Below are 25,815 nucleotides of genomic sequence, written 5' to 3' on the forward strand. Positions count from 1 at the left end.
CCTAGGTTTGCTTGTTCTGCGCTATAATTTCCTTGCTGTCCTTTGGCAAAGTGCTTGAAAACGTAATACTGACATGTGGCGTTGCTAGATATTTCATCGCGGTGGCGATTAGCGACAGCAAAGCTGAAGGGTTTGGCACCCTTTCTGCATATCAGGAGGTTGCTGAGCAAGGCGTTCCTTTTTGTTAGGGCTCAAGATGCTCCTTTGCGTTATTTATGATTTGGATCAGAAGTTTTTAAATTTTTGTACAATTGTAGCACTACATTATTTTTTTTCTCTCTTTTGCACTTTGTGATTCTCCTGTTGCATTCAAAGAGAAATTGTTTGGAGAGATATTAAGTGATTGCTAAGTCTCTGCAGGTATGAGTTGCCCATCAAGACTCCAAGCAAAAAGTAATTTAAAAAGTCAGCCTTTATTTGACTTAATTATTTAATTGTCCCTTTTTAAATGACCTGTGAATTTTACCGTAAGTGGAGATGGGTATTGACCATTTGGGACTTAATATATAAGGTATATATAAGACCATATATGTATGGTTTTCAGTCAGGGTCATGTTGACCTTAGTGGACAGCAGGTAAGGCACTACGTGAATTAAATGAAGCAGCGTCTTTCGTGGACTCTTCGTTAGCATCAGGTAGGAAGTTTGTGCACAGATTGTTGAGTAGCAATTGTGTATCACCTGCTCTCTGCAGCTGGGCTTCTCCTGCTGCCACGCAGAATTCTACTTAGGTTATTTGCATGTATCACTGGACACTACAGGCAAAAAATGTGGCAGCACACCTGGACAGGGCACATCCTCTGGTAGAAATGATGCAGCTCTGCTGAATTCACTAGAGTTTCACCACTTAGGAGAAGGCTGAGTTTGGTCTGTTATCCCCCTCCTGGAGCAGGAGTGAGGACAGGATCAGTTTCTCAGTTAAGCACTGTCACTGATACATGTGCAGAGCTGCTTTCTGAGCAGCAGAGTTCTTCTCTCTTTGGTCCTATATTTATAAGACAATTTGCTTCTCCCTGCAAGCATTTGTTAAAAACTTCCCTGCACGTAATGCGTTCAAGAATAAGTATTACCATGTTCTGCCTGAGTGCATGCTAATGAGAACAGGGAAAGGTCAATATATTTGTTTTTCCTTAGCACCTTAGATACTTTAATACTCAAACTAATGGCCTCCTAAAGAGCATTTGTTTCTGCATAACACTGTCGTACTGTGATTTATTTGGTAGATTTATTTGTATTGTATTAGCTTCTAAACCCTAAAACATCACACACCAAGATGGCGATATTACAGTAAAGGCCATTAAAATATGTAGGAAGAGTCCGACACAAGCAAGAGAAACAGAAAAGACAAACTAAACATTATCCGTTATGCCCGTAAGATTCCCATAGTAAGGATGGGAAATGGAGTAGCAGAGATTAATTTACTTGCCTGCGGTTATACAAGAAGTCAATTGCAAGGCTATCGAACCGGTGTTCAAACCAGGAACCTTAAGCCCCTCTTTGGCTATTTGCAGCCCAAGAGCATTGCATCGCGGTGAGAATCAGTGTTCAGTTCTTGATGCACAAGGAATTTGCAATCAGATTTTTTTTTGTTAGCAAATGTAGGCAAATACATCTGCCTTTTGTGACTAGCACTGCACACTGCGCAGTCTGCTGATGTTCCGTAGTATTTGCATGAACATGAGTCTCTGAGATAATCAGATTTTATTTCTAGCATCTAATCGATGCTCAGGGCTTTGTGGTTTAATTACTAGAATAATTGTTTGCTGAAAACAGAGTTCGATATCTATTTTTTCCTTTGAAAGTCAACTCCATCATTTTTATTTCCAGCCATTTAGTACTTTATTGATCTTTATGTCACTTCATGACAAGCGCTGCATCTTTCCAGCCAAAATAAGAAAAATACATTATTTGTCTTAAATACAAAAATGGAAAGTACCCCATTTCAGTATTGCTTGCTGCGGGCAGATCACTCATACAGCGTCCCCAGGAAAAATGATTTTGAAAAGTACATTTGCTCTAAATGGAAGGAAAGAAAAAAACAAGCCAAGATTTTTTTTTTCAGAACCTGATGAGTCTGAGACTTAAACTGAGGTACAGAGGTAAATTTCTCTGTTTAACTGCTGATCCTTTAAGATAGCTAAGGACGTGTGAGGAAGATATGGGAGTTTATGTGGCTTGCATTTAGAGAAGGCTGAGGTGAACGGGTGGATTGAGGAGCAGCATGGCCAAACGACCTCTCCTCTCCGTAGACAGGAGGAACACATGGCCTCAACTGGAGATTTTGGAGGTACTCAGCCCAATAACAGTGCCTGTTCTGCTGCCATCCCGCAGTAGCAGAGGGATGCTGTTAGAGTGGAGAGAGGATGCGTGGGGCTCTCTCCAGCTGCAGCATCTCTGGCTTTTTCGCTCCCCCCATCACAGCCTCCTGACATTCAGTTTTAATTTGCAAAAATGGACTGTTGCATGGGAACTGTAAAAGTTACCTTGGTCAATTCAAAGTTTGCCTGGGAGAAGTTTATTATTATTATTTTTTTTCCAAAAACCATAAATGGTAATTGTTGATTTGACCCTTTGATTATCTGCCTTTCAAGTCTGTTTGAATCGGGCGTGGAGAGAAATGCATTCATCAAATTTCCCATCAAGTAGAAATAGTTTTTCTTCTGGAATTAAAAATATGCTGCCTCCCAGCAAAATGCCATTTTCTGTATTATTTATTTGTGCTAGTAAGTAAATTGGCCATTGTGTTTCCTAAGGAAAAGGAGCTGGTGCAGCCTTGTGCCATTAAGTTGTCAGAGCTGAGCAGACGAAGCACGGAGCATTTTTTTTGCAAAATTGTTCTCTGTAGCCTCATTTACCAGAAAGTTTTACCTGAAAGAGATGAAATCCGTAACGTAATAGGACAGATTGCCTGGTGTCTCCAGACTGATTTAAAGCAATCAATCTTTTCTTTATTTTTATACCTCTTGCACAGCAACGAGGTGCGGAGCTTGGGGTTTGTGTGTGCCTCTGGGTATGTCAGGGAGGGAGGAGGAGAGCTTCCTACAGCAAGCTGCTGGCCCTGGTGCATGCCATGGAGGTGTTGCAGGTGCTTTAGGGGACTGTAACATCCCGTTTTCTCACTGCAGATGAGCCAACTATTTTGCCAGGGTGGTCTCTGTAGCAAAGTCTTAACGTTAAGGACAAGGTTTGCTCCTTCTGCCCACCACCCGTTGTTAGCCCTGGCCAGGAGCAACACCAAACCCCAGCCATTTGGTGACGAGGAAGAGCAGGGTGATGTGCAGGCCTGGAACAGATGAATACATTTGTTTTAGAGAAAAAAATGCTGGTAGAGTTGTGATGAGCTGCATCGGTTGCAGAGCGCAGTGAATTCTTCCCCTGCAGTGACACACACCAGTGCATATTTAAAAAGCCCACATTCTTGCAAATATGCCAAGCTGGTCATTTTGTTCTCTACAGCACCTGCTGCAGCGGGGGTCTTGTTCTGAAATGTCATACCTGGGTTGTGAGCTGATAAAAAGAGCTGGGTGAGGGAGGGAGGCCTGCGCTCTGACTTCAGACAGAGGTGAAAGCAAAGTCGTTTCATGCCCTGACAGAATACAAGCGGCTGATATTTTCTGATTTCTCAGAATTAAACTTTGTGCAGGTTTCTCAGCCTGTTGCATCTGAGGAGGTACAGATGTAATTGTCAGGTCAGAATTTTGTCCTAAGGACAGAATTTCCCTTTGGGGCATATGTAGGAACTTGGGTGCCGCATTTTCAGAACTGGTCTCTGTGGTCACGATGGAGAACTGTTGAAAGAGAAGGAGAGAAGGTACTGGATGTGGATATCAACATGCGGTTCTGGGATGAAGATGCAAACGCTGGATCTGAAAATGCAGTAAGGTGTGCCGGCCATAGGGATAATGTGCTGTTTTGTCCTGGAGAAACAGAGTTGCTTTAGATGGTGATTAAAAAAAGGAATATGATTAAAACAAGCTAAGAAGATGGAAACTGAAGTGACAAGATAAAATAGCAGGGCCTCCAAGAGAGGAAGGGAGAGCTGGAACTGATGGTGTGAGGGCACAAATTATTGATCACAATCGTCACCAGAAGGTGCAGTTTTTGCATTTTCTTATCTGGAGAAGGGAGAGAATGAATGAATGAATGAACGAACAGAATCATTAAGCAGCCTTATCATTGCGTTGGAGCGGATAATTAGGCAGCAAGAATTACAACAAGTTGACAAAGCATGCAGCCCGGAGGACCTGTGCTCCTGATTTCTGAGGGCAGTGGTGAGGGAAGCAGGAAAAGGCTCTGGTGAGATCTGGCAGTGCGTTACAGCTGGTAGAAACCCAGAGCCTGGCCCTGGTACCCTGCAGCCTTCGGGTTTGAGGTGAGAATAAATGGAGGTTCAGAAGGCCTGACCAACAGAGAAGAACATATTCGAAGTTGAACAGTCCTCTGAATAGCAGCAACAAGTGAGGTTGTGAGCAAAGGCCACCCATAAGATTGAGGGAAGGGGAGCCCAGCTATTAGCTGTACCTATGGACCCACTTTTTTCCATGGTGGGGATGCATGGTAGCCACGGGAGTCACTGCAGAGGACACATTTTGTGTGTTTTTTCCAGATCTCCGATCTCCTTTTGGACATTCTCTCTGCTTTTGGGTGAGTTATGTGGAACAAGGCCCCTTCTTGCAGGGGCTCTGCTTTGCAGGGCTGTAAGGTGAGGGTGCTGAGAGATCCCAGAGCACAGCACCGCCAGGTCAGGCTTTTCCCTGGGAGGAAAGTGTCAGGCTGTGGTTGAGACTTGCAGTGAATATGTTCTGTCATACTAAACCAATTTTATTTTTTTCAGTCAGAAGTGACAAATACTGGATTTTTCCTTGAAGTAAATCATGCAAACTTCGCTGCTGGAGGACCTTTCCAGCTGAACTTGCAAGCAGCTTCCGGACCTCTCCCTCTTTGATTCTTTGTTGTAAATTATATGTGATCCCTCCCTCTTTATGTATTTATATTTATATTTATTTATATGGGTAGTTTGGTTAAGCTTGATGAATCTAGTCTTATAGGGGATGCAAGGGGAAGTTGAGGGATGGGAACACACAGTCAGCAATATCTTGGAGGCGAATAATCTGTAGTCTTAAACTGCTCGTTTTTTCCTCTGAAACCACAGCTTAAATAAGTGGGAGGAAGTCCAGAGGTTCAGGTGAGGCACAAGGAGCTGCAGCCCTCTCCAGGGAGCCAAGACATGGGATGAGGTGGGAAAAGGTGCTAGTAGCTGATGGGTGAGGAGCGGTGCGTTTACCTGAGCTGCTCTGCTGCAAGCCACTTGTTGAAGGACAGTTAGAAAATGTGTACTAGAGCAGAGCAACTCACCCCCAGGCCACCTGGACGTTCAGGTTTCTGATGCAGAAACCAGAGCCATCTCCCACAAGGGCTGGTTTGGATACGTAGCGTTGCAAAGTCCAGTGGTGAAAGGGGTTGTTGGACCTCGTTTAGTGAGCGTAACTTCCCTGCTGTTGGCACCGTGGCTTCTTAATAGCTGTCTGCACGCTTTTGACGGGTAAAAATGACTAAAAATAGCTCCGTGCATCTGTAACTGTTTGAACTCATCCCGGGCTGCTCTGATGGCAGTTCCAGACGTGCTCTGTGTTTGGCACAGGCGTTTCTCCCCCTGTGCAACTCAGTGCTCAGGCTGACCTGTGTCAGTAATCTTAAGCTGTATGTTATTTAAAATTAATTTGCAGAGATGCAGACATTATATAAATCACTGAGGAAATGTCAGATTATGCAGACGGTTTTCAGAAGGGCTCCGCAATTGTCTAACTCAGCTCCCTCTGAAACCCGGGGCTCAAAATTAAGCTGAGGCAGAGTTTGTACTGGTTGTGATCCTTAAAATGCCACGGGATAGGGGCTGGCACTGCAGGCCCTTGTTAATAATTTCACACCCTGAGGCTGTTGCCATTTGTTCAGGACATTCAGTGTCTGGGGAAGGAAAGAAAAAAGGGGGATGATGAAAAACACATGGAATGGAGTATTTGTTACTGATTATTTGCCTGGCCTCATTGGCAAGTCTCTTGGTGTTCTTGGAGAGTGTTTTGTTTCTCTGAGATGATCCCATCCACAATGTTCCTCTTCCAAGACTAAGTTCAGAATATTAATTATGTATAATTATCCCTAATGAGAGGCTGCAGTCCAGATTTAACTGATGGTAGCCATTTAGCATAGATATCAAGCCTAACTTCAAAAAGTGCCTTATTTCCTCCCCACATGTAGAGTCCTCATATATGTGAATAATTGGAACAGAAAGTGCCTGGTTTTAATGGCACAGTGCTTTGTCATTTCCTCAAAGGTGTTAAAATAATTCTGTGCCTTAGTAGCACTGAGAGTGTTTGTAAAGTGCTCAATGTGATGCTCACTGACTTGTCACGAGATCCAGATGGCCAGCCCGGTGCTTTGGGCTGATTCCTGAAGGCATCTGACACGTGCTCTACCCTGCTGAAAATGAGGTTGGTTTTAATAATAGGCGATTGTATAAACAGCAAGTTTGGGTTCGTACCGTAGTGTCCTTCAGTCCCAAGAGCTGCTGTCGTATTGTGGAGCAGAGGGGAATGAAGCCTGAACTTGTATTTGTTGAAAGCGGGGAGTAGAGTATTATGAGATCATCTCCCCGGTGGAAATAGCAGCCCTACATGTGAACTGTCGGAAATACTCCGGAGTTAATTGCTGCTTTAGAGGCACTGTTGTTGTTCAGCTACGAGCAAGTGGGTGGGCTATTGATGAGATCACTGATCCGACACAGTTACTGTGAAAGGCACATAAAAATAAGCTTTGTGCTTAGCTTGAGCTGGGGCCAAGTGGGCATCATGGCAGCTTTAGGTGGCTCTGTACACATGTAGCTGTCCGTACATGTGCATGGAGGACATCAGTCGAGAGCTTCCAAACATGCAGTGCAGTTTTGAAGCTGTGGCTGTTGCTGTGTGCCCCTGAGTCACCGTCACTGCTCCTCCTGGGAGCCTGGAATACAGCACAACAGCATCATTAAAAACTGAGAGTCATCAGAAGGCTCTTTGGCCAGAGTTTTGGGATGCCTTCCTTTGGTTTGGGGTATTTGTGGTTTTAAGCAGAATTTTCCCAGTGTTGGGTCTCTTCCATGTCAGTCAGGAAGGCAGCAGAGCTGGGGCTTGTGAGTGACTTAGACGTGAAGTCTACGTGACACTTAAACCATGTTTGTTTTGGTGTTATGCTGAGAAACCGATCTGAGAAACCCAGTCCAGGGGAACCATGCGTTTCCCCCCTCTTTGGTGTTCCCATGGGAGTGAAATCCAAGGCTGGCAGTCTTGGCCTGGCAGAGGATGATGGTGAAGGCATCTTCATCAATAGAGTTAAACCCTCCTAGTTTGCGTGGTGCCTCTGTACCACCACGGGCTAGTCCATGCAGGTCAGGACAACTGGTGGGAAGAGCTGGTCACAGAAGTCCTCTCATCCTCTTCTAGTGCTGTGGGTGTCCGAGTATGTCTCCTTGGTAGTTTTTTTTTTTTCTTAGTTACCTTCAGAGCTAGCTGACTTTGTGTGTATGCTACTCTGCCTGTTTCATGCTTTTTTCACCTCTAGATAATTTAGGATCCTCTGGTTGGAAAGTGTCATGCTACTGACAGTTAAAAAAGAGAGTATCCAAATCCCTTCAAACTTGTTCAAAGTCATAGTTTAGTTCAGTGGTGCTGATGTCTGGGCCGAGTCTTATTGCTTCCTTACGGCTGTGTTTCTCAATATTGTGTCAGAGACATAAAAAGGTAACTTGCTGATGGCCTTGGAGCTGCACCCTCGCAGCCATGCTGTCACTGCAGAAGGATGGCTACCCTGAGTGGCACACCAACAGGCGGGCTCTAATGCTGCTAACAAAAGCTCTGAAGAGAGCTTCTGAAACAAAGCAGGCTTGGAAATGGGTTTCCCACCATAATCAGCGTGTTACATTTGGGATCTGATGTACCCTGGGAGAAATAACCCTCAGAAAGACATTGGTGCAGCCGAGATCACCCTTGTGCCTGTAGCGATGTCCTCCTGGAGCACCAAAGAACCTTGCTTAGGGCTTACAGCACAGTTGCTGAGCCCTGATACCTTCAGCTCTTTGCTTGAAACAACAGCTGATACCTTAAATGCTGAGTGTTTGGTCCTCCGTGCAGTGCAGGCAAATGCAGAGCTGCTGTTGGAATCACTGCCAAGTGCCTGCAGTTCTTTGAGATCAGCTTAATATTTCATCCCCAAGTAGATGCCATTAAAGACGTTTAATTCTCGGGTACCATATTTCATGGGACTCAAAGTGACTGTTAGAGCTGAAAGTCTCTGTGACGGCAGCACAATTTTCCTTGATTTAGTAGCGTAGCACCTCCAATGCTCTCCCCGTCCTCAGATGGTACCTGGTGACTTCCCCGAGCAGGCAGTCGCTGCTTCCAGAAAAGGAAGGGAATAAAAGACAGGGGATAATACTTTTTTTAGGGATCTGTACAGGTTTATGCCTAACAGAAAGAGCAATATCTACGTAGATTTGGCCAGTGAAGCGGATGGCCTTGTCGTAAGGTGATCTCCTTATCAGCCATCCCAGTGTGTGTATGAGAAGTACTGGTTCGAAACCCCCAACCTGAAATCCTGTTTCACATCTTCCTCTTTTAATCACTCCAAAGATGTGGATTGCACAGGCAAAAGCAAGCTTCTTGCCTGCCAACTCACATAAAGAGTTTCTCTTGTTGATTTGCTGCATTTGCTCTTTTTCATGAACAAAAGAGGAAATCTAATGAAAAATGTTATCAGCTTGTCAAGTTAATTAGTGTCTATTTCAATACTATCATTATCATTTGTTACTAATTAATATAAGTAACATGATTACAGCTTTTTTGTCTTATTTTTCAGTGAGAAGCTGGATGGAGAAGCTGAAAGATAAGGTAAGAGGCTCAGTGTTTCTCTCAATGACTTTAAAAGCAGCACCATTTTTACTTGCAGGAATAAGTAAGCTCTTGTCAGTGCAGTTCTTTATCTCTACAAAGATGATTGAGAAGGGGCTTAAATTTTTCTCCAGGAGACAATGAACCAGATGCTGCTGCTGCGTGTATTGGTGTAAATCCACAGCACATCCCTGAGGAGTAGCAGCTGGGAGCAGGACGAGGGACAGGGGTGTTTGAGGGACTTCTCTGCACCCAAAAGTCACCTTCTCTTTGCACTACCCAAGTTACATTTTTTATTGCCCTCTAATTTGCCCTCACCCCTTTTCTTTAAGCCCAAAACTTGGCTGTGCATCTCAGTGCATTGCCTCTGGGCCAGACCTCTCCTGCCCCCCGTGCAGGAGGAGCTGAAGGCTCCTGGAAGGACAAAAAGCAAACACAGGAAGAATGAAAAGATACTAGCTCCTGATCTTTTCTCCCTGACATTACAGTGCGGGGGTACGTGGAATCAGGAGTTGTACCAGGCACAGACTCTGATGGATTTTCAGGCTCTGCTACCCTAGGGCAAATATTAATATTTTGAAATGGTTGTGAAACCTTCCAAATGCTATGTCGACGATGGCAAAGCAGTGAAGCTAGAAATGAGGTGACAGGAGTGTTTTAAGACAAGAACATTTTGTAATTCAGCGGGGCTTAGAAACTCTTGAATAGGACCAGAGTTAATATAGAAAAAAAAAACAACACAAAAAAACTCAAGGAACGATGACTCGATAGGAAACTTCAGCCCCTAAAAACACACAGCTAAGTTTGAGCAGATTGTCACCCAGCGAGCAGAGCCCTCCAATATCACCCCCACTAAATTTCAGCAGCACCAAGTCTGAAAAGAGAGCAGGGCTCTGGGCACCTGTTTCAAGGACGGGGGAGTGGAAGGTTTGAGGAGGGTTTCCGCCCAGCCCTTGTTGAGTTGGTTTTCTGCCCACACTAGGAAGGAGGCATGTCTAGTACCATCTTTGCTCATAGCAGAGCATCTTGGCCTGGGATTCAGCCAGAGCGAACGTTGAAAGGACAGAGAATGGTTTTCCTGACAAAGGTAACAAGCAGACACCGAGACCGGCAGAGTGCCCGGGCTGCATGCAGCGTGCATGCGTGTCACCCGCTCACGCCGGGCCTACCCTGCTGGCACCACACGAGCCTGGGCACATCGGGCATCTTCTCACTGAAGCCAGAGCTTTCACTTCATCCCTTTTGGCATCTTGTTGGCCACCTCCTTCCTTCCCCATGAGCTGGGTGCATGTTCCACTCGCCAGCGGAGTTGCTCTGTAGGGTCTGAACCTCTTGCAGGGTTGGTATAACCAGGGATCTGCTAGTGTCCTCTGACCAGAGAGACATCTCCCTCCTGCAGGGTACGGCAGACACATGGAGGCAGATCTTCCACCTTGCTCATTTTCCTTAATCATGTTTTTCTCTTAGAAAAGCCCAACAAAACCCACTCACAGCACTCACAGATTAACCTGCTCACCCCGATTCCTCATCTTCCTTGTTGAGAGGGGACTGTGTGGTGAGTGTGGGACCAGGAGCATGGGGCAGTGAGCTAATCAATCCTGTCTCCTGCAAACGCTGTACTGATGTTGTCTTGGGAATAGAAAATAAGGGACATGAGGTTCCTCTGAAGTCCCCTCTATTGCTGTTATCTCAACTTCCAGCAGAGCCAGGAAGGTCACAGTGACGGACTGGGTGTACTAAAAGCATCCCTAGGGTCTGTAAAGAAACGTAATCTTCCCCATGGGCAAGGGGTAAAAAAAAATGGCTTTGGAGCTGCCTGTGAGATGGGATTTTGTATCAAGCAAGTGCAAAAGCCCTCACAGCATGGGCTACGTGATGCAGAAGGGCTGGGAGGATAGGTCCTGCACCTGGCTCACATCACTGGCATTTGGGGTATAAACCAATGGCCCAGCTTGGGTGGAAATGCTGCAAAAGGGCATCTGCTGGCCAGGCTTGGGAAGGGCTCACGGGCAGACAGGAGAATTCACTGTATTAAAGGCAGCGATTTCTGGTATGGAAACTCAACGGGGCAGCAGCTAAAAAGGCATTGCCAGCCTCCCCTCACCGCCTGTGCCAGCAGCAAAGTTCCAGAAATAGCACAACCCACGCTGCGCTAATTAGGTCACCCAATTAAGGCACCTTAACTGCCTCGCAGAGACGCAGCCTTTTAGCTGTGTTCTCACTAACCTCCTTTTTGGGCACTCGGGTGCCACACACAGCTCCCCCCAGCACGTGTGCCGAGCGGGGCTGGGTTTTGTGGGAGGCATCGCGGGGAAGCTGCGGGATGCAGCTGAAGCCCTGAGCCCTCCAGCTTTGCAGTGCAGACACAAAGATGTTACTATTTAAAGAGCCGAGCGGGATCTGGAGGGGTTTGTGAGGCAAAACAGCCCTCGTTTTCGTCTGTGTCTGTCCCAGGTGAAAGCAGGTATTTTCGTTCTCCAGATAAGCCTGTGAAGCCAGGGCAGCACGCACTGACTGCCTTTGTTTTTCCCACTCAGCGGATTATGGAAGAAAAGCAATTACAGCGTAAGCATGTGTTGTTAGGTCGTCTTGCAGTTTGGGAATGCAGATGAACATGGTTGCGAGCACTGGACTGAGTCTTGCTAAGAGGCGTCTGGTAATCCTCTGGATCGCACATCTGTCCCTCGGCAGGTGTAAAATCTGATTCGGGGTGTGTAGGAGAAGGGTAAAGCCGCAGAGAACGCCGCTGCCGCAGCGTGAATGAAGGCAGCAGTGACCGGGGGGAGCTGTACCTGCCGCCCTTCCTCCACTGAGACCCCAGCCTGAGCTAGGCGAGGATGCTGGAGCAATTTGGCACTTTAAAGCTTGGCTTAATTTTCATTTAAACAGTAAAGTAATAATCACTTGGGAAGATTTTGGAAAGGATTTAAAATGTTTACAAATTATTTGTGCTATATATATATTTATTGGCATTTTAAACTCTTGGCAATGCAAACATATGGATCATAACTACTGAATTAAGGCTGATTTGCATCTGATCTGTGACAAGACTGGCTGCAGGCATGAGTGCCCCCCCGCATCCTTGTCCTGCTCAAAGTGACTCCTTCCCATGCAAAACAAAAGCGTTCGGTTCACAGATTTTGAGTATGAAGCCAAAGGGGCTCTGGCAGGTCCCGGGGTACTTGCTCTTCCATGACACCTGGCTCTGTTTGGGGAGCATGGGAGCTCCATAAATCTCTTCAGTCAGGGTATATTTAGCAGTTTGGTTGTGGCAAGACATGTTCTAGCAATAAGAGCTGGCCAGACAGATGCTGCTAAGTGTATTAGCAGACACGTCACCCCAGCGCTCGCAGCTCCATGCCAAAGGGGACAAATGCTGAGCTCTCTCAGCTGTCGGAAGGAAGTATCTGTTAGCAAAAGCTGAGCGTGAGTGAGCAGTTGTGGTGGCTATCCAGGTCCTGCAGTGGGGCTGGTTCGAGGCTTTTTTTGGAATCCTGGAAGTAGATCCCATCCTATGCAGGTGGGAGAAGGACTCAAATACAATAAAGTCTGATGAAAGTGTAGGGTTATGTTGCAGTCATAGAATCATTAAGGTTGGAAAAGACCTCCAAGATCAGCTGGTCCAACCGTATTTTCCACCTGGAGTAGTGGAAAATACCTCTGAAAGGATGCTGTTGTGAGTTCTGCTCTGCTTGTCTCTTTCCAACGCAGGCAGGATACATGTCGGGGATGCTGGTTCCTGTAGGAGTTGGGATAGCTGGAGCCCTCTTCATCCTTGGAGCGCTCTACAGCATTAAGATTATGAATCGCCGGAGGAGAAACGGCTCGAAGAGGCATAAAAGAAAGGTAGAGCAACTGCAAAGGAAAAACCCCGGCCTGTTCCCACCACTCCCCAGTTAACTGTTTTGGTTGTAATGTAAGCGCCATCTGGTTATGGAGAGTGGTTTCTCTGGGTTGACATGCGTTGGACTTCTTAGTTGGAGTACTGGGGGAGGGATCCAGACGCTGCTCATTTTGGTTTGCATATTGAGCTCTTTAACGTTTCTTTTCTTCCCCTAGCAGAGGGAATTTAACAGCATGCAAGACCGAGTAATGCTCTTAGCCGACAGCTCCGAAGATGAATTTTGAATCGAACTGCAGTGCCCTTGTGATATCCAGTGACTTTTAAAAGGAGGGAGGGGGAGGAAAAGAAGGAAGGACTTTCTGCTGCATCGCTGCTGTCAGCCATCCCGAACACCAAGCAGTGGTTGGTACCACCCCAGCGAACCAGGCATGCTATGCTCTACGTGCACCGTGCAGTGATATTTGTTTTGGTACCATAGTGAGATTTCACATTTGCACCCGGCGCCTCATTCAGATCCGCAGCGCGTCTTGTTACAGCGGGAGCTGATCCGTACGGATAATTATTTTCCTATTACCCCGGTGTACTGTTTCGGTCCTTGGCTGGCAGTAATCTAATCATAACAATAGCTCTCACCTAACATGGGAATGGAAATCTTTGCTGTGAATGACTTCTGTCCAATTTGTTAATTTTAAATGTTACATTACCTGAGCTAGAGTTCATTAGTGCTGAGATTAGCTGCTCTGCTTAATTAATGAGTTATCCACTGGAACTGTATCCCTTGTCACCTGAGAAGTGCCCAAGTACCGTGTTGTCGATACAGTTTGAAGCACATTTCTACGCTCTGTTCCCTGATTCCTGCCCCTTCTTTTACAAGCCCTCCCTTCAGCTCTGCTCCACACTTCTTGGAAACACACGGGAATGGCCTCAACACTTGGTTCACGACAAAAATCTTAGTCCATTTTCAACCAGCACTGTCTGTTACAGCACAATAAATACCAGCGCTCACGTACTGATGGGTAGTCTTGCATGGATCTCTTAGCTTTTGTTCAGTGTGCAGGTAGGTAAAAGGAAAGACAGGGCAGAGGTTGCCTCAGCCTCTGCCCCCTGTCCGTAGGCACTAGTGATTGCTTCACCCCTAACCCAAGGCTGCGTTCACACAGCGGTGGAAGTGGAGCGTCTGCCTCCTTTCCCAACTGCGAGTTGCGTTTTCAGCCCCTGAAAGCTTCGTGAAACCTTTGAGAGATCTGGCAGGTCTTGTCTCTGTGCCACCAAATGCAGGAAGGCACCAAAGGTGGCTGAGCTGCCGAGGGACTCACGGCTAATGAGGGGATGCTTGGAAAGCAGTGGCTGCCCCAGCCAATGTCTTTTCCGGGCAGGGGATCTGGTCGAGGTGGGAACGTGGGGGAAGAGATGAAGCTGTAGGATGGACAGCTGCAGAGGGCTGTGGAGGTGAAGCATGGGGTGAGGGCAAGCCTCCATGCTGCTGGCACCAGGGTGCAGAGGGGGACAGTCAGTGCCTTACCTTCCAGGAACCGAGCAGGGTAAGGTAATGGTGCTTTGCACAGTCAAAATAGCTAAAAACAAAGGGCTGCATTTCTTTCTCTCTCTTGCCGGTTGTGCAATGACTGTTTAATATTACATTTATGCAAAATATTCATGTTTCCAAGGTGGAAATCACTGTTCTGTGGGGAACCATCCTTCATACAAGGAACAGCGACTGTCACCAGAGGAGACTTGATTAAAGAAAAAAGGTCAGACAGCATGTGTACCGAGACAAGTCCCGCTGAGCCTCTGAGGAGGTGGAAGTGTGTTTGAGGAGCACCCACGCAGGGCTTCATCCTTCGTAAAGGTGAAGAGGCCTGTCAGGCTGCAAAGACAGATGTAGGTGATGGTAAGCAAATGTCTAATGGGTTTGCGTGGTAGAGACAACACTCAGAAGAGCCTGAAGCTCAGTTCTCTCTTCAGAGGGTCAGGGCCTCTTGGGCATTAAGTCGTCAGATGTTTGACTCCAGACAAGCAACGCTCTTCAGAGCCCAGGGCCTTTCCTGTAGGCCTTCTCCTCACATCCAGTGAGAAGGCCAGGTGGGACCACCAGTATTCCAAGTGCTGCTACCGATGCTAGTCTTCCAGCCCAGGAGCTGTGCGAGGCCCTCACATCCATCCCATCAAGTGTGTGGGGAGCAGGCTGGGGGAGGCAGAGGACAAAGCTGTCCCTCAGCACACTGGGCTGTCTCCACTCCCCAGTCCCTCTAGGACAGGCTCTCCCAGCCAGGGCTCCCTTCTCCTCTCTATCTTCTCATTCCTGAAAATTCATCAGGAGGATTTTGCCTTGCAAAAAGCAGCCCAGATCTCCCAACAACCACTGACTGGCAGCCCACCGTTAAATCCAGGTGCCCCAGTCCAAAGCTGAAGCCTCTTCTTTTCAACAAAGGTCCAGGCTAAGAGCTTTCCTTCTGGACTTATCTCTCCCTGTTTCCCTCTCATTTCTAAATCTCTTGAAGCATGGAGCTGCTTGGGGGGTGTTAACAGCCCAGTTAGCGTTGCTTGTTGTCCAGTCTTGGCAGCTGGGGTTTGGGGAACCAGGAAACGTTTTCCCTTGGGCTCTTTGACGACGTGTTCCTGACAAGGGTTGTGAGGCAGAGCGACTGGTTCCGCTCTGCTTGAGATCACCTCCAGAAAAGCTTGTGAGGTACAGCACCAAGCAGGCCAGGCCATGCAGGCAGCTGCAAGGTGCTCTGGGGAGCATGGCCCGGCATGGCGGGCGGGCACGCGGTGGCTACGGGCACTGCCCTACCTGCGTGAGGGGGTCTGTCATGGAGCTGGGTGGGCCGAGGCCTCTGCGTACAACTGCAGCCTGAAGGAGAGACCTGAGCTAACGCTGGAAAAGAGGAACTGCTGGTGATGCTGCCAAATAGTACCACTGAGATCCGAATAGCTGGGAATCAGCGGGGCTTGGTGCAGCAGCAGCCTGTGAAGGGCGGCCTCCTCTCGCTTTCCTGCTAAGGGTAACGTGCCTGTGTGGCTTGTGATTACAGCACACGTTGCGTTAATGGCTGACGAGACGCCCGGCTCCTGGCCAGCAAGGAGGAGGGATGGCTGAACGAGGTGCTGATCTGAATGCAAACACCGCAGCCCTGGCAGAGCTCTTTGGGCGGGCTGTCAAATTGACGGATGGGAAAGGCTGGAGGGGAGGCACCGCGGCCTTTTGTTGTGCTAATAAATCCTCAGCTTGGGAAACGCTAACTTTCCACAGTGGCAACCAGTTTCGCTCTCTCTCTTCTCCCTCCCCAACATAATGAATTGAATTTAAAGGCAGTGCTGCCTGTCAGGGTGACAAAGGTGGCATCTGGGTGCATCGGCTGGCTGTCCTGGTGTCTCTGAGAGTGAGGACATGGTGTGGGTGGCTGTGATGCCAGACTTCAGCTGTGCCACGGGTGGGCTGACATCGTTGCCGCTATCTGAGTGACTGTTCTGTGGGTATGGTGGGATGAACTGGGCAAGTTGCAGCCAAGAGGGATGTCCAGCCAAACACACGGTTCGCTCTTGGCTCTGTGATCTGTGCTGGAGCCCAGTTTGTGGGCTGGGAGGGCTGCCCAAAGACTTTGCTTGTGGTCCAGCTTCACTCACAGGCCTGGCTGTGGCTCTGAACACTGCTGTGCCATGGCATCGCTCCCAGGTTTGTTATCCAAGAGCATGGTGCCTTGGTTGGGAGCTGCTGGTTGGCAGAATTTTTCTGTTGGCCAACTTTATGGGCATCTCAGCAGTGCAGAGAGTTCCAACCAACGTCCATTTGAAGTACAGGTGTTTAATAGTTATTTTTGGTTAGGCATCTGCCCCAGAGCCTGGATGCTCCCCACATCTTCCAATTCAGTTCTCCTTGGAGTGGAGGCAAGAGGGACAGCCAAAACCAGCCGTAGGTGCCAGTGAAACATGTAGGAGCTTTTGGAGCACAGACAGGGTTTTCTGCAGTGCCCCTGATGTCAGTGAAATTTCTGCAGGTCCTTAAAGCACAAACATCTCCCAGCTCCTTCTCCTCTTATCCATGGCCAGTAGACTTTGGACCAGGCTCTTAGAAATATTCTATACAGTTCCTGGAGTAAGATTCATTTGCTTGAAAGTGTCAGGTTGCTGATGGGGCAGGGAGAGGGTTTCAGGTGGGAGCTGAAGCCTCTGGTCTCTTAAAGCTCTACTGTTTAATTTATACCTCCGCATTTCTAAAATTAACAGCCAAACAAGCAGATTCCTTTGAAAAACAGAGGACAAAGCAAATCAGCAGAGAAGTGCCCTCTGCCCCTTCATGCTCCGTGCTGGGTGACCCATGAGATGCTGAACACAGAGGTGGGTCATGCCACTGCTAATGCAGCCCGAGCCCCACACAGCTGCAACACCGACTTTGCTGCAGCAATAACCATCTCCTGACTTGGCACAAGATGAGCAGCTCGCCTCTGTTTCCCTGTGGATGCCCAGTTTGGGATTTCCTGATAGCACAAGCCAGAATTTGTTGTAGGCATCGCGCCACCCTTTCAGCATGTACAGCCCCATCTCCAGCGGGAGGAACCAGCCCGCCTGGGGTGCAGTTCTTGCCCTGAAGTGGTCCTGCACCCCACAGCTGCTGGTTTTTAAAGGTGTCTCCAAGGCCAGATGTTCACCCTAGGTGAGGTTCCTTTGGACTGCACTGCTTCCATAGAGTGATATTAGCAGTCCTTGTGCTTTCTTGTGGTTTTGTATTTTGGACGAGACCAACTCCTCATACTGTAACTATGGAATGTAGCACTTTGTTAAATGAAAACATTGGAAAATAAAAAGCTGTCCATCAAAGCTGACTTTAGGCACCGTGTCTCCCTGATCTGTGGTTCATTGCATGCACTGTCTCTTGGGTAAAGCTGTAAAGTGATTGCTTGGAGACTCAAATGTTGCATTTCTTCTTCCACATTTGGTGCAAGGACTACTGCTGGGCTTGCAGTGGGGCACACTGAGGAGTCTCACTCTGGGACATTTTGGGTAGAACGTTTACCTGGAGGTAGGTGTCGGCTTTAGGCTACAATGAATAATACCCCAAATTCCTCTGGCTGGATTTCCAGTAGCTGTAATGGGACCCAACACTGACATGTGTATGATGTAGATCTTTATGTGTAGCCAGAAGTTTCTTTGTCCATACCAGGACACTTTTCCTGCCTGGTTTGACCCATGAGCAAGGGTCTGTGCACAAACCTTTCAAAACCTCAGTGATATGGCACAGGTGAGTCTGGGGTCTCAGATGCAGGTGCTGCAATGGCTCGTAGAAGCACAGGCTGACTGCAGATCTGTGCTATCTCATGCACCTCCATGCACCTGCCATCCAAGCAGAAGCATCAGAAAGGCTTGAGAGTGAGCAGGAGGTGTATGGGCTGGGTTCATAGCAGCCTTCCCAGTCCTGCTTGCAGGTGTCCTGGCACACCTTGGGTCACTGCATGGGCCAGACACACGTCCTATGGTCCCGCATGGAGGTCCTGGGGCTGGGCACAGCGGGTCACACAGCCAGCCCTTGGCGCTGCCCGTCCCACATCGGGCTCTCTCTCGCAGCAGGAGCCAGCCAGAACTGTTGGGTGAAGCGTGTGTATTTTCTGTAATGAAAAATGGTTTGTACAAAACAAGAAACTCCCAGAGAGGTGGCCACGTGGGGATTGAACCAGCCCAGTCTTTGTTAATTGGCAGCTGCCAGAAGTAATCTATGTATTCATGAAGCTGTTTGCTGCATTGCTGACTTTTTCCGATGAAAAAACAAAACCTGCCGAAAGAAGATAAACAATGAGAATGTTCTTTTTTATTTATTTTTTTTTCCATAGGTTTATTCCCTAAGGAAATGACTCTGTGATCACACTGCCTTGCTGTAAGCCTCTGTCTTTCTACCCATTAGGTCTCCTCTTAATGCCCCTGACTGCTAGCAAACCATGGATTTGAGGGAGTAGGTCATCTTAAAACAGCCCCCTTATCTCTTCCCCCAGAAAACCACGTGCAGAGCCATTCTGAGGCCACAGAAAAAAACACATGAACAAGGTATATATGTGCCCTGGTGGAGGGGATGAGCTGGACCTCCCCTGCACTGCTGGTGTGGACTCCCCGGGGCTGAGCAAAGCCCAAGGTCACGCTGGAGTGGGTGTAATTCAATCACGAGCATGCGGTCGGCCGTGAGGCCACGATCAATGCAGAGCAGCATGGACAGCCCAGCCTGGGGGTGTTTAAATCCATGTGTTTTGGAAGGACAAAGCAAAAGGAATTGCCTCCCTGCTCTGCTGGTTAAGCCTCCCGTGGGCTCGGGAGCCCCGTGATGCTCTCCCAAGGTCTCGGGAGCAGGACAGCCGCTGTCTGCAAGGAAAGGATTTGGTCTGAGATGGCACAGGGAGCCAGCAGGGGCGATAGGGGCATTTCCCAGCAGAAATGTTTCCACCAGGGAGTCCCTTCACAACACTACTTGCTGGGCACCCTGTGGTTGGCACACACATGGCTGGTTGGGAACACATTTTGTTATTAGCGTGCATATGTACTAATATATATATGGATATAGAGAAGTTTAACCAGTGGGCTATACTTACACAGAAGTGCATGGAGTTTGTGACACACATTCTCCACCTGCCAGATCACAGAGGGGTTTGTGATTCACTCCGAGTCCCTTTGCCTTCTGCCTTCTCTCAGTCTGGCTCCCAGCAGACCTACCCCACGTCTAATAGAAGGCTTACTGCCCGCAGAAAGCTGCTGGAGGAGGCACGGGAGGGATCCAAAGCAAGCACTGGCTGCAAAGTCGCCCACCCTTCCTGGAGGCTGCCAGGGATTCCTGGCAAAGCACTTATTTCAGTAGGATGTATAATGAGGGCGCTGGAGGGACCCCGTAAAGGTTTTGCTCCAAGTTCAGTGCTCGGGGGGCAGATCCAGGGGGGTGCTGTGTCAGGCCAACGTGGTGGCTCCTTTCCATGGGTGTTTGCAGCTCTTGCTTGCAGCATCCTCACAGCAGAGCCCATGGGCTTGGCAGGAAAATACATTTCCAGAGGCATTTGGAACGGGACTGGCAGGTGGGAGTTCACTCAAGATGAATTTTCCAGGTTTTACATGCAGAATGACTGGGACTGCATTCATTCAGAATGTCTGGAGCTGCAGGGGCTGCAGTCATTGAGGATCATTGCTAATGAATTCATTTTCACCTGAAGCAAAGAAAACAGAATTAAGCTACAAGGAAAAAGCTGATATTAACAGTTTTTCTGCACTTCAGTTTTTCCTGTAACAGAGAAGAAATTGGTAATATGGTAAAAAAAAAAAGAGGTTAAAAACAACAACAATGACAATGCAAAAAATGTGCCCCTATTCATATAAATTAAGAAATAAATCACGAATTTCTGCAGGAAAATTAAAACAGCTGCTATTACACAAGCAAAGTCTAAATGATGAGATCATTTGCCAGGGTCAGGGTGTAATTTAGATCTGGGATTTTGCAGTCTAAATATTTATTACTGGATTTAATCATGCTTGAAATGTGGAAGCTGAAAATCCTTATTTTGAATAATTGATTGACTAGAATTTTTATTATTTTAGTTATTTTTCTAAGTTTCATTCCCACTGGTCAGTACGCCCTTTAACATTCACTTATTTGCCTCTGGAGATTGTGCCCATGAGTTTTGCTTTTTCCTTGCCTGGGTCTGGGGGAGCCAGCCCCAGAAAAGGGGCCCTCAGCCCCCCCAACCCTCCTCCTTCCTCCACGTGAGGGCATCTTCCAGGCTGCTCCCAGCACAGCTGCCTTTGGGCCACTCATGTTGGGCATCACAGAGGCTTGCTGAGGTCACAGTGGCCACCGCCGCCCCGCCTTTGCCCCGGGCCCTGTAAAACAGGTCCCCCTGCAGCTGGCCCGCCACTTGCTCAGCTACTCGGTCCTCTGAGAGCCAGCGTACGTGGCAGGAAGAAGGCTAGAGAAAGGAGCAAGGCGAGCGGCAGCCCTCCTCGGTGTGAGGACAGCGAAGCGGTCTGAGGAAGCACCGAGAAGGATGGCAGCTAGCAAGAGGAAGATGTGTCGTGGGCAGAGGGAAAGCACCTCCGGCACAAGAGACACCAGTGCCCGGGGGACGTCTGGTGCCCGGCCCACAGACATGTATCAAAGATATCGTTGGCACCGCAGCGACGCGGGGAACAGGCCGGCCCCTCAGACATCCAGCAGCAGGGGGCCTGGGCCTAACCAGCGGTGCGGTGGTGGTGTGGAGTGAAGGCGGGAGCGTGAGGCAGAGAGCCGTGGGGAGCAGAGGCGTGCCTATCGGCCAGAACGCAGCGTGGGACCCAGCCGTGGCCGTAAAACAGACGCCAGCGTTGAATCCATGCCTGGAAATGAACTGGACAGCGGCATGGGGCCTAAACGTGGAACTGGGCGACCCCCTGGTTCAGCACCCTGGCCTGAAAACATACCTGATGGGAGGCATCCCATGTGGGCAGTCCCAGGCAAGGACGGGCTTGTCCTCCTGCCTAACACCGTGGAGCCCATGGAGGTGGGTCCACAAGAAGAGGCGGAGGAACCCATGGAAGTGGATCCACCTCGGCCACATCAGACCTGGGACTACCCCAGCAGGTCTTTGCTCTGCGCCATCAGAGAACACCGACAGCTATGCAGCAGGGCCCGACGAGCTCCCTACTCGTCGTCGCTCAGGCTCCACCCCAGGCATTAGCTTGGAGCCACCAAACACCCGGCGATAAAGAACTCTTGCTGATTCTCAGGGGTTGTGTGAGTGCTTCTTTCCCATCCGCCAGCCCTTGTGCGAGAAGTGGCAGCCCTTCTGCACAGAGCCTCGAGGAAGAGCACAACAGAGGACCCAGCTCCCTTTGGGCTGCTGCGTTGGGGTGACAGGAGGAGTCCCCAAGGGCCACCATGCGCCTTTAACATTTGTTAAAATAGACCGAGGGGTGAAAATAGTAGTGTGTAAGCAATTATAGGTGGCTAATTTCTTATATTAAGAGAGAGTTTCTATATCTGAGTGATTGGTAATGACAGACATGAAGGCTGAGGTACTCAGCAACTTCTTTTCCTCCGTCTGCACTGGTAGACGGGCTTCCCAAGTCTTTCATTTCCCTGAACCCATAGATGGAGGCTGGGAGATCAAAGTCCCACCCACTGTAAGTGAAGAGCACATTCGAGACCACCTGATGAATATAAACAGGTACAAGTCTGTGGGACCTGATGACGAATCCCAGGGTCCTGAGGGAAGTGGCTGATGGAGTTGCCAAGCCTCTCTCCATCATAGCTGAAAAGTCCTGGCAGTCGGGCGACGTTTGTGATGAGTGGAAAAATGGAAACGTCATGCCCCTACTCTTCAACAATTAAAACAAAGAATTGGACAAAGAGCACTACTCTTCAACAGTTAAAACAATTAGGACACATTCCTTCTCAGAAAGAGTGGTCAGGCATTGGGACAGGTTGCCCAGGGAGGTGGTGGCGTCACCGTCCCTGGGGGTGTTCAAGGGAAGGTTGGGCCTGGTGCTTAGGGACATGGTTTAGTGGGTGACATTGGTGGTAGGGCAATGGTTGGACCAGGTGATCCTGAAGGTATTTTCCAACCTTAATTTTTCTGTGATTCTGTGATTCTGTGACTTACCCTGCATTTATGTGCGCTTAGCCAATTTCAGGGCCTCCGATGTAGTTTTTTTTAGATTATTTACCTTTTGCATTTTTAATATTGAAAAATAGCAAATGATTTTTTTTCCAATCCACCGCCTGATTGCTTTTCTGTTTCACTCCAGCCAGGTTAAATCTCACTTGGATACAGACTGAAACTTGGCTGTAGTAAAATGCATCACGTCAGGGCTCCGGTGAGAGAAAGCTGTGCTGGGTACATAAAATTTCTTTCTGGGCATGCAGGTCTCTGGCTTCTCTGAACCATGTGTTTGGGTGGGTTACATCAAAATTGGTGGTTGAAGGCTGTTAGGACGGGCTGTTGGACGTGTCTTCAAGGAGCACAATCCTATCTGTAAGAGGCAAGCGAAGCTTGTCTGTAGGCAGTGCAGGATAAAAGCACTTTGTAACCTGCCTTGCCAAGTGTAATTGTTTTTAATGCCAAACTTAATCTAAAGAATGACATTTAATCTCCTCTATGGGGGGTAATATACTCAGGTGCTAAATGGGTTTCTGGATGCGGCTGCTTTACAGCCCCAGAGTGCTGTAAGGGAGGAATAATGACAGGGATGGCACATCCGTGTGCTGTCACATCAGGTCTGTCGGTGTGCTGCTGAACCAGCTGTGTTCCCCACACACCACTGGGACGAGGCAGCAACCACTGCTGTCTGCACAGGGACCTTTGGGGTGAGCTCCTGGGGCAGAGTGGCTCCCCCAGGATGAGGTGCACAGACACAGAAGTGGCTGGGGCTGGGCCTGCAGGTGGGAAATGGGTTGCAGAGAAGGTGCCGGTGTGGATATCGGAGCATAAATCAGTGGTGCCGGATCTGCAGGCACTGGGAGACATAAGGACAGGACAAATTTGGGGAAGTGAGGACGTGCTGGTGCTGTCTCTGTCAGGGGAGAAGGGATGGAGACAGGAGAACCAGCAATGCAGGAGGCTGGAGGGGACATCCAGGAACAGCCCAAGAAGCTGCAGGCACCCAAATCCCAGTAGGTGACAAAAATAGGCCAGAAATAATGAAGTCAAATAAATAAATATGGCTGGGAGGCAAATGCTTTCTCCCCAGGCACTTGAACAGGAAGAGGAAGATGCTTAAAACCCCATGCCTTGCTTCACCCGCGTGGAAGCAGAAAGCTTCTCTGTCTGTAGCAATTCTCTGGGAGGTGTTGTCACATGAGTGTCACCATCACCGTCCCTGTTACCTTGGGGAGTCCGGCAGTGACACATCGCTGAGGTCTCTGAGTGGGATAAGGCCGTGGAACAGGTGGTGGCCCTGATGCCATGTGGATGGAAAAATAAACAAATAAATAATATATAAAATAATAATAAAAACAAAACAAAACTAATAATAATAAAATTGAGTAGAAGTAACCCAAGTCCGTCCTTCTATCCAGCAAAGCAGCGAATTGCTAAATGCTCAGTGCTGGTGGATATGCTGGTGGATGCACTAAAGACATTCCTCTAAAAGTGAAACCAAAGAATGTAGTTTAATAGCATTAAAAACAGAAGGGTAGTAAAGGGATTTGACTGCATGCAAGCTGTACAGTATCTATTAAAAATGAGTTTTAATTAGATATTTGTTTTGCAGTCAGCTTACTGGGATTAAACATATATGGTATTGCCCTGAAACAGTGAAATGATCACGTTGGGTGTAGGAAGGAGACGAGGCAGTGGAAACACTAAGCCAAAAGTAACACATAATTTTGGATGGCCAAGTATGGACTTTCATGAGAAAGGAAACAAGAAAAGCATCCTCGTATTTACCATTTACCTTACAGCAAAGCAAAATGCTCTGAGCCAGGCTGCTGATTGCCCAGATTTTGCAAGCGAACTGAACGCTGCACGTACTGCCTGATGCCACCGGTTAATCAAAGTCTGAGCCCACCAAACCCAGGACACCGGAATGGAGCAGCAGCATTTTTGGTGGTGCTGGGAAACATTTGTGTGTCCGTGTGTACGCAGGAGGCACTGCTAGTGCGAGGTGCCTGGAGGCCAGAACAGCACAACCGACTGCTATGGGGGGAGCTAGCATTAAGGGGGACTGAAAGCCAAGCCAGCTTGCACCCAGATTCATTGTACGTTGGTTTAGTAGACAGGAAGGATGTGTCCTTGATAGTAGCAATGCCTGACAGCAATTTGAATGAGGGCTGAGCATCCTGGCAGGTCCTGCTTTGCACAGGAGGGGGGAACCCCATTTGGGGATGGTGAGTTGGCAAGGGGCTGTCTCTGCTTCCCGGAGAGCAGCGGGCTGGGAGCACTGCAGGCTGCTGTTCACACGCTGGTGAGGCTCCAGCAAATTCATTTCACCAGCTTCGTGCCTCAGTTTCCCCTCTTTAAGAGGGAGAGTGGCTCACACGTGGAGCTCTGACGGTCACTGCCGCAGGGCAGGCGTTGCTCCTGAGTGCAAACACAGCGTTGGGAGACAGAATGGCTTTTCTCCAGGGTTTGCTTCTTCCTCTCTGATATATTGAGGTGTCCAACGAACACTCTGAGCAGAGATGAATTTTCTTTTTGCCTAAAGCTCATGACCAGCTCATCAGGGACGGCGAGAGGTGCAGAAAGCAGCACCTCCTGTCCCACACCTCCCATGCAGCCTTTCCTCCTCTCAGAGGAGCTGGAGCAACAGATGAGACCTGGGCACAGCAGAGCCCGCAGTAATTTCTCCAAGTCCCTTTGCCTGTCTGGTTCCACTCCGTGGATCATTTAGCGTGAAGAAAGCAATTTTTTTGCTTTTGATACTGGAAGCAGCCAGGAGGGTAATTGGAGCCTGGAAGGAGCGGTAACTATCGAGCAATCTCAGCCCTTGCAGACCTCTGATGCGCTGTAAAACTCAAAGGGGAGTTACAATTACTGCCTGGTGCCCTGGACGATGATTTATCTTGGAGCCACATGGAAGCAAAATCTCTCTGATCTGTTTTGTTGTGGCTTTTTTTTATTTTTTTCCCTGTACCTGATTAGGATGTGTTATATCTCAGATTAAAGGGACTTTCTTTTCAAACGCTGCAAGGGAAAGCTGTGTGCGACTTTTGATTATCCTGCCCTTTAAAATAATATCCCTGATGAGATCGAAGTTGTTGAAGTGCTGGTGTCCTGAGCAGCTGGAAGCTGAACTGGGATTGTCTGATAAAGGACCACAAAGGAGCTGGTTCAATGGATCTTTTTGAGCTCCTTTCATGGCGAAATGATGATTCGGAAGCTGGGGGCTGACCTGGGATGCAGGAGACGAATGTTCAGTTCTTCACGTTGCTGCAGATGCCGCGTGATCCGCATTGACCCTCTCTAAGCACAGGTCTCCAGCTTTTGCTCTGTGCAGACTCCTTCCAACATATCGGGGGGCCCAGTTGCCCCTCGGAGGTGCCCGTCCCTCCCTCTGATTTTGTTGATTTTGTGGCACTGATTTTGGTGCAGCTACAGTTAAACAGTCCCACCTC

At 48.4% G+C, this 25,815-nt stretch overlaps 1 protein-coding gene across 1 annotated transcript in view; it reads left to right on the forward strand.

Annotated features, from left to right (window-relative positions):
* The window catches only part of ARMH4 (armadillo like helical domain containing 4), a 53,977-nt gene extending 40,207 nt beyond the window's left edge, over positions 1-13,770 (forward strand). The window contains exons 6-8 of the mRNA XM_035551411.2: positions 8,886-8,917; positions 12,629-12,763; positions 12,980-13,770. Of these exons, the coding sequence (XP_035407304.1) occupies positions 8,886-8,917; positions 12,629-12,763; positions 12,980-13,045 (233 nt within the window). The 3' untranslated portion in view covers positions 13,046-13,770. The remainder of the gene's footprint in view (positions 1-8,885; positions 8,918-12,628; positions 12,764-12,979) is intronic.
* The last annotated feature ends 12,045 nt before the right edge of the window (positions 13,771-25,815 follow it).

This window comes from Cygnus atratus, chromosome 5 (genome assembly GCF_013377495.2).
Source record: "Cygnus atratus isolate AKBS03 ecotype Queensland, Australia chromosome 5, CAtr_DNAZoo_HiC_assembly, whole genome shotgun sequence".
Lineage (NCBI taxonomy): Eukaryota > Metazoa > Chordata > Aves > Anseriformes > Anatidae > Cygnus > Cygnus atratus.